The 12,141-nt window shown below is 44.8% G+C and overlaps 1 protein-coding gene across 1 annotated transcript in view; it reads left to right on the top strand.

Moving 5' to 3' along the window:
- The window catches only part of LOC125756850 (uncharacterized), a 69,856-nt gene extending 59,206 nt beyond the window's left edge, over nucleotides 1-10,650 (top strand). The window contains exon 7 of the mRNA XM_049411813.1: nucleotides 10,456-10,650. Within this exon, the coding sequence (XP_049267770.1) occupies nucleotides 10,456-10,650 (195 nt within the window). The remainder of the gene's footprint in view (nucleotides 1-10,455) is intronic.
- Nucleotides 10,651-12,141: the final 1,491 nt, after the last annotated feature.

The following is a 12,141-nucleotide window of genomic DNA, read 5'->3' as shown; positions in this document are numbered from 1 at the left end:
GAGACTGACAACACTGTCAGGTAGCCAATGGAGCCACCAAACAGTTATGGCCTGTAGCGTTTAGTGGCGAGTGTGTTGTGCATTGTGTGAAGAATAAACGAAGTTGTGGTGCAGATTTTGTGAGTTACAGTGATTTCAGTGAATAGCGTTTCGCTTTTACGTCATGGATAGCAAAGTGGAGGAGAGCGTAGCCATCAAGTTTTGCGCGAAAATTAGCAAAACAGCCACGGAGACCACGGACATGACTGAAAGTGCTTACAGAACTGATGCTATTCCTCGAGCGAACATTTCTGCATGGCATCGAAGGTTTCGTGAGAATCTGGAGGCGGTCACGGACGACCTTAGACCTGGCCGTCCGGTGACCGTTAGAACTGTTTAAATGTTAAAAAGCGTGGGAAAATATGTCTGAAAACCGCTGTCAGCTCTCAGGATGATAGCGCAGGACCTAAACACCAGCAAGGACACTGCCAGGAAATTGTGGAACAAGATCTAGAAAAGAGGAAAATTTGTTCCAAATTTGTGCCCCACAGTCTGACAACACAGTAAAAAGACGACCGGGTATCTTCCTGTCAGGAGAGAGTTCAATTGGCAGAAAATGATTCAAAGTGGTTAAAAAAATTATAAGTGGCGATGAATCACTCTTCCGAGCGTACGATCCTGCTACCAAGAGACAATCAACGGCATGGGCCCGCAAGAATTCCCCACGACCAAAAAAACCTCGCACCCAGAAGTCGTGTGTGAAGAAAATGCTTGTGGTGCTTTTTTGACTGGTAAAGTTTTATGCATAAAGAACTCCTTGCAGGAGGACAAAATGTGAATGCTACGCTGTACAGAGAGACATTTGACACGCTCACTGCAGATAATGCAACGGGTCCTGGCGGCAATGGTTCATTCGCGTGACTGGTCCTTGTTGCACGACAATGCACCGTGCCACATAGCAAGTGATCAGAGATATTTCTGGCAAAGAAACAGGTGACGTGCTTCAATCATCCGCCCTATTCGCCTGACCTGGCCACAGCGGATTATTTTCTTCTTCCAAAAAGCCAAAATGACGATGAAAGGAAAATATTTCGACTCAATTTCGCACATCCAGAGGGCTGTGATGAAGGAACTGAACACTGTCGGGCAAGAGGACTTGCAGACAGGAATCCAGAAACTGCGCAGCCGTGCAGTTGCTTGTATACAAGGAGGATTTATTGTATAAAACAAGGATTTATTGAAGATTAACAGCCAACCAGGGCAAATCTCTTCTGCATTATTTTTGATGACGACAGTCTCGAAATTTAGCAGACACACTGTGTGTATATAATAATATTCACGGGACGGTTGCTCGCTATTCCGTTAGGGATATAATAAAAGCCATAGTGACAATTCGATAACATTCTTTCTGACGCATAGTCTGGCGACTAGAGGTGAAATTGGTGCACTGCAATCGAGTTTAAATACATATTTAATGCATACACACATCTGTGTATGTGCCCAACTCTCTCACCCGATTCTTCTAGTATGCACCACCCAGTCTAAGTTGACACTGCATTGCCTAAAGGCCGTTTCACATGACGCGAAAACACGGCGATTAGCACGGCTGCGTCAGCGCGTACTTCGCAGCCAGCGAAGAAAAGGCGGGCCGCAACGGTCAGCACCGCTGAGAAGCACGCTGAGCCACCGCGCCGGACAAGGTCGGTCTTCCGAGAAGAAGCTGCTAAAAAGAGCAGGGGGGTTTTCGGCACTTCCGGAGTGGCCTGTACTTCTGCACGGTTGTGTTCATTTACCTGACTTTTAAAGATTCCTTGGACTGTTTAAAACAATGTGTGTTAACGCGACAGCGTTAAATAGCCGATGTTGCAGAAAATGCGGTGTCGGTGTCGGCGGCGTTGTTTGTGAGCGAAAAATTTTCGATGGAATAAAAGGATAAAAACCAAAGTTCAAGCCGGGATCGAACCCAGGTACTCTGGGTGAGAGTCATGTGTCCAAGTAGCCAAGTCAGAGCCACGCCAGCGCTTGAAATTGCTTCGAAAAATACTCTGTGCAATCGTCATGTTGGGCAAGGGTCATGTTAACAGATGTAACATTGCATGGTAGATGCGTGGGATCGCACCAGGCATCATGTCAACTGTGAAACGAGTGGGTGGTTGAAAGCTGCTAAACCATTAGAGAGTTCCTCCTCATCACCATCCACACAATGTGCAGCTACGTAGGTTTACAGACGCGTAGTGGTGGTAGATGGGCACCATAGGAGAGTTTATGTCACGCGCACAGACGCTGCTTCCCTCACAGCCCAGTCAGAGTGTCCACCGAGAGGCGAAGCATCGCACGCGAATGAGTAGGCGGGCCTGATAATGCTAATACTTAAAAGCGAATCTTAAGCGCCCTCCAAGTTTTTCTGTGCATGTGAGCAGTAGCGTAGCCAGAAATTTTTTTCGGGAGGTTCAATCATACTTAAGGTATGTTCGTGCGTGCGTCTGTATATATGTGTGGGTGTATATATGCACATGCAAAAGTGAAAAAATTCAACCCCCCCTGGTTACGCCAGTGCACGTGAGTGCAATTCTAATGTGATGAATTCTATTGTAAACAGTTGACAAAAGTTACCAGCAAGATTTCCACGCTATAAAGACAAACAGTGCAGCCTATTCGGTAAGACACTCGCCTGCGGAGCGTGGGGCCCTGGGTTCGAAACCCAGCACCGCCGAGAAATTTTGCATTTGTTTCATTATCGTCTGAGATGACGGACGGACGGACGGACACACAGTTTTCTCGTCTAGTCGGCATAGAAATACTTGCAGTGCATAAAAAAAAAAAAAAAAAACAAACCGCACATCAGTTTTGGTTCTGCCGCATAGCAGCGTAAATGAATTGTGTAATTGAAGGGCAGAATAGTTTGTTCTTGCTTTGGTTTTCTTGTTTGTATAAACACAGGTGGTTGAATGAGTGTGTTGCGGAGGCGAATAAGTATCATTGCATAGTCAGCGCTTGTGTTCGCGTGTTCACTGCAAACCGTTTCACACCCTCATAGGTGTATTTGCGATAAAACACCTATCGTACACCCTTTTTTCTGTCAATATTATCCGAAAGGGTGTAATGTCTTCTTCGCACACCCTTCGCACACCCTTTTTTCATTTTTGGGTGTACAATGGGTGTATGTTCATTCATTCATTCATTCTCTTTATTTTCCAGAATAAAACGAAAACATTACATTCTGGATGGTCTCCTGGGCTAAAAGCTGTAATGAAACAGCTTGACTAGGGCCCAGAAGACCAATGACATGGCAACAAGTGACCGGTGAAAATATTTGCACCAAATTTACAAGATATATCACACATTGTACAAAAAATATTTACAAAAACAAAGCATATAACAACCCTGTAAGCGTAACAGGGAATGATTTTTGAATAAACACATCTCTAACAACACAACACTAACAGAATACTCAATTTATTTACAGAAAAGAAATTATACTACAAGTACAAGGAAAAAAAACAGCAATAGTACACCTGTAATTCTGGCAGTAAACTACACGAAGCAATAATATCAACACAATATAATAACAGAAAAACATGGTAGCTAATCATATACAACAATATACAGTGAAATGTAGTACAACATTAAGAAATAATTGAAATGTATGAATACATTAGTAATTCAGAAATATTTCACGTAAGGTATTTAGCGCAGGTTTATGTAAATGTTTATGCTTATTAAGAATACATGGGAGGTTATATTTCAATGACTGCAGTTTATAGTCAGTGCGAAAGCGCGGTATGAGCCATCCTCCTACATTACGAGTATTGATAGCATGACTGTTGCGTTGCAGTGCAGCAGTTAACTCGATAAATTGTTTAAATGAAAAGAACATATGTAAAATGATCGCAGGATGCGGAACTCGTACATATAGTGGATTTTAATTATACTGTACTTGCGAAAATATGTCAATGTCGGTGATAAATAACCAGTGTTGGCAATGTGGACAGCTTTCTTCTGCAAAAGAACACCCATGGGTGTTCTTTGGATTTTACACCTATGGGTCAATTCACGCAGTAATTGACCCATAGGTGTAAACAGGTATCGTTGTACTGCTGAATGCAATTAACTGAGACATTGAACACCACGGGCAACGCCTCCTGAAACCACGGGCCCCCCTGTTCGACAGAGCGTCTTGGCACAGGATACTGTTTCGCGAGGCACCTGAGTGTGAAGCTACCTGCTCGTGAATCAGTAATGGTTCACCTTGGTCTGCTAAGCTTGCCACTCAATTTTCATTCTTTTAGTTGTGCATCACAAGTCTGCTGTAATTGCAAAGACGCATGTACTTTATTAGGCAAGTGGTAGTGAAAATAAAATATATTGTCGTGCCTGAGGTTCTGAATGCAGTGAGTCAACTGATGTTACTTATTTTGAGCTCACATATATTTAAGCCTTTACATCCAGATTTATTTTTGAGAAATCATTTCCAAAATAATTTCATTTATTGCTTGATTGGATTGACACGTTGAATGAATGCCCGAAATACATTCGGAATAATATATGTATTTGTTTAGCATTCATAAGCATTTGTTCAGTTTAGAGACAGTTGGCTTCACTGCTCTGTGATCATCGCAAACACCTCTCCTAACGCTTAATCTATAGCATACATATACAGTGAAATCTCGTTGACACGATTCTGCATAATACGTTTTTTAGCCTAATACGTTTTCGTTTTTATTTCCTGCCAACATCCCTTGAAAATAATGCATTTTCATGAGTTTAATACCATCACATTTTTGCCAAAACTGGATAATACGACCGCGAAAGTGGATCTTGACCGATATATCGAGAAATCCTGCGTTTATTCTTCGCTATGACAGCTCTCACCGCGTTCCAACAAGCCACGATCTGCGCGTAGCAGAGCCGCTGAGACCACAGCAGCACCAGTTTAGCGGCGAAAAGATCGCTGCTAGGCGATCTTTTCTTTGAGATTATATATATACATATATATTGCCGCTTTGTGAGGGCCTCCCCTCCAGTGAAGGGAGACTTTAAGCCTTGCTTGTAGTCAAGCAGCCCTTACTGTGTCGTCGCAATGCTTACTGCGATTCGAATACACTGTGTAAAGCATAACAAAACATAACACTGCCGCAGAAAGAAAGCTGCGCCCACGCGACCCAACAACGGCCGGGGCGCCACGGCGCCACCGCCGGCGCCACCTCCTGCCGGCGCAGCCGCCGCGCGTGCGCAGCGCGCGGAACAGCTCTATCACCACGTGACTTAAGCAACGCGCTCAGACACGCCGCCGGACCAGCCGGACTCCATCGTTTTCTGCGTGTGTTGTGCATTGCCTCCCGATCGGTCGAGTTTTGCAATCGGTGTGTTTCGGTTGTTTGAAGTGTGCGTGCGCTGTGTGCTCGTCCTTTACCTTCTGCCAGTGCTGCTTATTACGAAGATGCACTATACTCAAAGGGAGACCTGCAGCTTCATATCGTGGAGCACTCGAACTGAAACGGTATGTACCACTATCACGTTGCTACGGCCAGCGCTTTGTTAACTCCGAGAGCGCGATCTAATGCCGTTAACTAAGCTTTTCTTAACTGGTTGACGATCGGTGAGCATTTGTTAACGTAGCGAGCATATGTGAGTGTATTGTTTCATCGGGATGAAGGCAAAGTTGTGTGACATTAGGCGCGGGCAAGCTTTGCTTTGTTTGGTGTTGAAAGCAGTGTGCGCATGCGCGGCTGTGATTCGGAGGGGGATTTGAACGCAGTTGTGGCGGTGCCCTCCTGTCGGCGGTGGTGTTGGAAGGGGGCCCCGCTCTCGATGAACCACTATTTTGATTTAAGAATAGTTGGGTTGTGACGGCACCTGTTACCTCTAAGCGTCAAGCGTGTCTAAGGCGCGTATGCTTCGGCCTGTTGGTAATTCAAGTGCATTTTTTTCGCACAAGAAAAAAAAAACAGGACAGAAAACAACGACGTGGTGTCCGCGTCGTTCTTTTCCGTCCGTGTTCGTTTTGTGCGCTAAAACTACCGTGATGCTCGGGTTGATGCGTGTGGGTCATTTTAACGCAGCATGTTGCTTCGTTTTAGGTACGCCGCGCGAAGCTCGCCTAAGTGCTAATACATTCCGTTTCGTTAAATTCGTACCGACGTTTTAATTCATCCGTAACATAGGTTTCCTGATAATGCCGGCACCCGTGCACGGGGAGCCGTTCGTTAAACTTGACTTGTGTTCGAATGAATTTTTCATGTCTGTGTGTGGCCGAATCGCCTTAACTACCTGAACTGTGCAAGCGCTAGTTCGAGCATCAGTGTGCACTTAGACGTGCGCAGGGTTTCCCATCAGGGGGAGGGAAGTAGGAAGGTTAATCGCTGCCCCCTCCCCCCCTTACTAAAAAGTCAAAGTATGGGGCAGACTTTGCGCCCCCCCCCCTCTGTCTGAATTGACTAGGGGGCACCCCCCCCCCTTCGTGCGTACGCCTGAGTGCCCGCGTTCGAGCACAATTTATTTTATTCTATTTGGTTCCATTATGTCTAGCTTTCATTATTTTGTTGTGGTTATTAAGAGTTATATGCGCCTCGCCTCGCTTTGGCGTTGTAACTTCGCTAAATACTTTTACGTGTACAAACATTAAAAAACGCAGTTTGTACGACCACCTCCAATGATATTATTTGGTAAAAGACAAGCCTAATGATTTATAAGACATTTGATTATAAGATTTATAAGACATTCAAGGCTGCAACTTGCAGCCTTGAAGAGAAGTCCTTGTGCAGAGTTTTGTTTTATATGCTTTTTATCGCTGTGCAGGAATCCTTCATGCCACTAAAGAATGCTCCTTTTTCTTTAAAAATGCGGATGATATTTGTCAAATGTACTTTCTCTTTCCCAAACAAGCTAATTGCCACGTAGAAAAGCTGCTAATTCTCTCCAGTTCCATATGGGCCATGTTATGAGCTTCATTTTTGGATGGTACTATCGTGAACAATATGAGCTCGAACATGCCGAGCGCGTGGCGAACAGCCTGAACCTTACGTCGGCTGATTCGAAGCGGCGGTTGTCGGAAACAAAGCGGAAAGGGCGCCGCGCTTCCACTAGCTGTTGACCCTCCCGCTTCGATATTGTTGATGCGAAACAGCATCTTAGAGAGTTGTCAGTGGCCGCTAGCGGTGATATGAATTCCCATCAACGCGAACAGCCACATCAGACTAGGTAGCTGCTGAGATATCGGCTGTGACGTAGCCTGCCACGATGCGCAGGCCATGCTTGCGCATCGGTATCGGTGGTGTCGGCTGAGGATTTTGCTGCGCCTCATTATTATTTTGTTATCATTGCTAGCGTCCTTGGCACGCATCAGCCGCCGACACCTCGCAGCAAAACGCTAGCGAGGCGGAGAGTACCAAACAGTCAGCGGAACAGCGCCCCCCCCTCTCCCCTCCAAGTTTCCGGCAGCGCCATCCAGTATCACCCTATCTCAGTTTTAAGGCTATTTTCCACGTGCTCTCATGTTCGAGCTCATATTACTCACGATAGTCCACGGTACAGAAACTGTTATTTACTGAAACAAATAATTGAAGTCTGCGTAGCGCTTCAGACAATGATCTTTTTATTTTTTTATCATGCAGGGAGCGAGCGTTCCAATAACACCTTGCATTGTGTACGATGGCCCCGTCTTCCCTATGAGCAAGCCTTTTCCTCCATGTGGACAAAGAACTGCTCTTCAGGGGTCCAATGCCGAAGAATGAGTAGCTGCACTCATGGCAGCACATTGGCTGTTAAATATCGACTGCCATCACAAGGCGTTCAACGTTCTCGTCGCTGTTGAATGGCTCCTTCTTGGCCAGTGGGTAATGACTCCGAGGACACAAGTAGTAAAGCTCCTGAACATTTTCAAGAAAGCCTAGAAAATAGGCCTTAGCTTCTGCTTAAAGTATGTCGCCACCTGTGATTAACTCGAGCTTAAGCCATAAAGTTATATTTTCATATGGTAACGAGTAGTTATTTGTTTTACATTATACAGAAACGAATACTATGGCGGTACTAGTATTTCATTTCAATTTCTTGCTCATTTTCTTGTGACATTTTAATACAAGCCATATTGTCTCTGCCGATTTCAACATGTTCTCACAGGTCATTCCACTTTGTGGTTATTGGCTTAGTTTTTATATTCAAAGGAATTTGTGACTTTTTTGCAGTAGTTTTAATAATTGGATCTTTTGCTATTGAAACTTTTGCTTAACAAAACTGCCAGTACTTGTCAGTGAAATCATTGCATCGAATATTGTTTTAAAATTTATATTTGGCTATATGACAAGCTTTAAGTTTTGTCAATATTTTTAAAGGAAATAAATACTCGTTTTATTCAATTACCAATGATTCTGTTGTCTTTGCTTGAAAGGGATAATCTTTAAATTTCTCTGAACATGCCCGTGTAAAATTTGATTGAATGTTGTTATGTAGGTAATGCTTCTGCAGGGCTGTCGTGGTCATAACGTCTCTATTCCATGCATTTCCTGCATATACCGCATTCAGCATGCGCTGCACGTGCGCGTCATGGCCCAATTGCTCACTTTTTTGTGTTGGAGCCACAATCCATTGCTTTGAGAAAGTGGGAAATATTTCATAATTCCAGCAATGTGCACAGTTTTTCTACTTCACTCATGTACTTTCCCAGAAAAGAGATAATATGGAGGCCTGCTGTGGAAACGACATTCTGAGTCCTTAAAATGTTGCGTGAGTTGTCACGGAGCATGATACCCTGCTCGTGTATAGCTACAGCGTGTGATGACAGTGTTTACCCTACTAAGAAAGTCGACAACAGGCACAATGGTGTGGCACTGCTGGAATTTTGAAACTTTAATCAATCCATTTCTAATCAAGGAATTGCACATTTCTGAACTATCTCCTTAACAGGAGAACGACCAGACCGTACCTTGTGTGTTCCAGTTGTTTCAAACAATACACTGATGTTATGCAGCCCATTTAAGACGATGGCACCTTATTTTATCAACTGCATAAGTGCAGGTATAAGAAGTGGCACCAATATTTCCCTTCTTGGGAAGGGCAACTACAGCGGGAAAATTCATTCTGGGGTGCGCCCGAAGGGACCAGGTGTCTGTAGTGCCCCAAGGGGGCTGACAGGGAAGAAGGTTCATTTGTGCTTCTCCCTGTAACTGCTACCTTTTCGAGGGCGGTTTCATCTATTACACCCCACTCGCACGGGTGTAGCTTGTTCTAAGACCCATACTGCACTATACGCCTGTGTTACAATGAAGCATGTTAAATTGAATTCCTCATTATGAAGTGGAAATAACGCCCTTGCTTCATATTTTGACACAAACGCCTTGGTCATTTGTGCTCCATGTCATTTGTGCTCCTTGTTTGGCGGCATACGCGATGCCGCTCCGCACACTCGAGAAAGGTCATTGAATACCGTAGAATTTGTCTCGGATGTACGAGCTTTGTGTTTATAAAAGCTTGACTTTATTTTGTACTATTGGATAACTGTGTGAACATCTTGCAATGTGTGTCAACACATTTTAGGTAATGACTTTGTATTCAGTCACGATTGCACTGTATGTAAGGGCCATATATGCCGTGCTTCATATGCACCATAAAATCAGTGCTGCTGCCAGCATTTTCCTTCTGTGGCAGGAGCCACTATAATAGGTCATGCGCCCTTGAAAGGACTGGCTAAAGGGTAAGCTTTCTAGCGTTTCAATGGGAGCCAACTGGGAGGGGGGAACCACTCGAATTATGGAAATTTTTGCCTGGGTGTTTGGGTGTAATTGTGCATAAACACCCTACACCCTTTTTTTCATTTGGGTGTAATATGCTTTTACACCCAACCACACCCATTGGGTGAAAGTTTGAAATTACACCCATTGTATAGGTGTAATCCTGCTTGGTACACCTATTTTTTAGGGTGTAGGGGTGTGAGTTATAGACACCAAGTTACACCCATACGGGTGTAAAGTGGTTTACAGTGTTGTCCCACGTTTTCGCCTGATCCGCACCATTTCAAGGAAATAAACTGGTAGCTGTTCACGGGAAAGAAAAGTCTTGTCGACATGGAGACTGGTCATTTGTGCTTTCTTCTCAATTTTTCCTCCATTTCCCAGGATTGTACAGTACGCCCGCGCATATAGGTGCGTGTGCGTGCGTGTGTGTTCAATTTGAATCTAATGCCACTTTTAGGACCACGAGAAGTATCTATGTGTACCGAACCCTTGAATCCTATTCAAGGGGCACTGTGTATAGGTTAGCTCATGATAAAATGGCATATTCAGAATATAGACTCTCTCATAAGTACGCCACTTGGCGGTGGGCTTTTCGTCACTTTCGCTTTGCAAGGGAGTGTGGGACAGCCGACGCCATCATGAAGCATGGCTGAGGAGAGGGAAAGTGCGTGTGTGTGTGTGTTGGCAGCTGGTTCTCCTCGGTGCAATGTCATCCTTTCTGTTCGTGCTTTTGGCGCAATCTGAGCAGCTTGGCCGCGGTGCGGGCCGCGACCTCAACCTGCTCGCTGCGCTCTGGAAAGGGCTCTCGCGAGAGCCCCTCCAGTCCTCTTGCTGTGACGTGCACTTGCAGTGCTGCTTTTTGGAGAGACAGTTTGTAAAGAGTCTTGAGATGATCGCGGTGACCGACCAGACTATGCAGCTCGTTGTGCTGAAACATTTCTAGGCGGAATCTCCACGTGCCTCGTTTGCCTTTGATAGCTTACTTTTCAGCTCGGACATGTGAGCGTAAAAAAAAAATCCTTCCTGTGCTTTTCACATCAGCGTGGGACGGTACCATGATTTATTTTTTTTTGTTGGGGCGGGGGCGGGGGGGTGCAGAGGACGAGGAACTTACAATGCGATTCGTTTTGACTATGTTTGCTTTTGGGGGACAAGGGTGGGCAGTCCGTGCGCGTGCGAGTCCATTCTTGCTTTCTTGGAATGTCGGTGCAGTCGGGAAGTTCTTTGCATCATTTTGCAATTTATCAAGTTTTACACTGGTTTGCAACTTGATCTTCTCTGTGCAAGTTCATTAATGCAATCTGAAAATTCGCACTGAAGCTCACCGGCGCTTTTCAGTTTCTGTTCAGTTATAATAAGCTCTTGCTGACAGGTGTGGTATCTTTATGCTCCCAGAACAGGTGCAGCCATCGGTTTTTCTAAAAGGCGTGTCATCAGACTGTGCCCCCATTTACTGGTGAGCTTTACTCGCGAGCGGGGTACGAAGTTTGCTGATGTCGTGCGCGATTCCACTGGCCGCTAGTCGTGATTTTCAAATATTTCGATGGAAGAGACCGATCGAGAATCGACTTGTTTTGCAAGAGGACGACTGGCCGCGCTGTTTTTCCAAGGGCCTCACCCACTTGCCACAACAAAAACTCTTCGTCACTGAATACTCGAGAATACTTGGTATGCAATGTGCAGTGTCTTTGCAACTTGAATGAATGCAGTTTATGTTTAATCTTAGTGATGAACTCTCAACATATTTCGATATAATCCTGTTTTCCGTGAGCCTACTGTGTACAATTTTCCGGAAGCAAATTGTTACATTTTGTGTGATTTTCCACAACACGCCAGCACTTTCACTACTATTGTATAATTATGTATGAACATCATGTACAAATTATCTTTGAAGTAAACCTTTGTTCCAGCTGTACTAGCGTAATGTCACGGCATCTCCGAGAAATTTAACGCAATCCTCCGCATGCGGGCACTTGACAAAAATGTAAATAAGCTATTCATTCCCAAGAAAAAAAAAGCTGCGCTTGCGGCAGTGAATAAGGCACCTGCGTATCCCCAGCACGTCTACAAATCAGAGCCTGTGGAAGGTCCGTTTTCGCATACGATAGCGCACGGAGAAAAAATGCGTTTGTTTACAACCTTCGTTTCGCTGTTCTCGTCAGGATGTCATTGATACTGGCCATTTGAGCACAGCGCATTCTAACATTTTGATCCCTCCATCATAGGAATGGGTATAACGCGAAAGTGAACGCGTCTTTACAAAAGTAGTTCGATGTTCATGGTACATTGATAAATGAAAGCTTGCAGATGTCTGCTGCTGCCTGGTGGCTATAGCACCGTTTCATGTGGACGCACCTACGTTGACGCCGGGTGGAACATCTCCACCGCGACGACTAACGTCAGTGATGAAGATTACACTTTTGTGGTGGCAAAA

Source organism: Rhipicephalus sanguineus, unplaced genomic scaffold (genome assembly GCF_013339695.2).
Source record: "Rhipicephalus sanguineus isolate Rsan-2018 unplaced genomic scaffold, BIME_Rsan_1.4 Seq965, whole genome shotgun sequence".
Lineage (NCBI taxonomy): Eukaryota > Metazoa > Arthropoda > Arachnida > Ixodida > Ixodidae > Rhipicephalus > Rhipicephalus sanguineus.
Note: the sequence above shows the minus strand (reverse complement) of the source record. Positions and strands in the feature narration are given on the sequence as shown.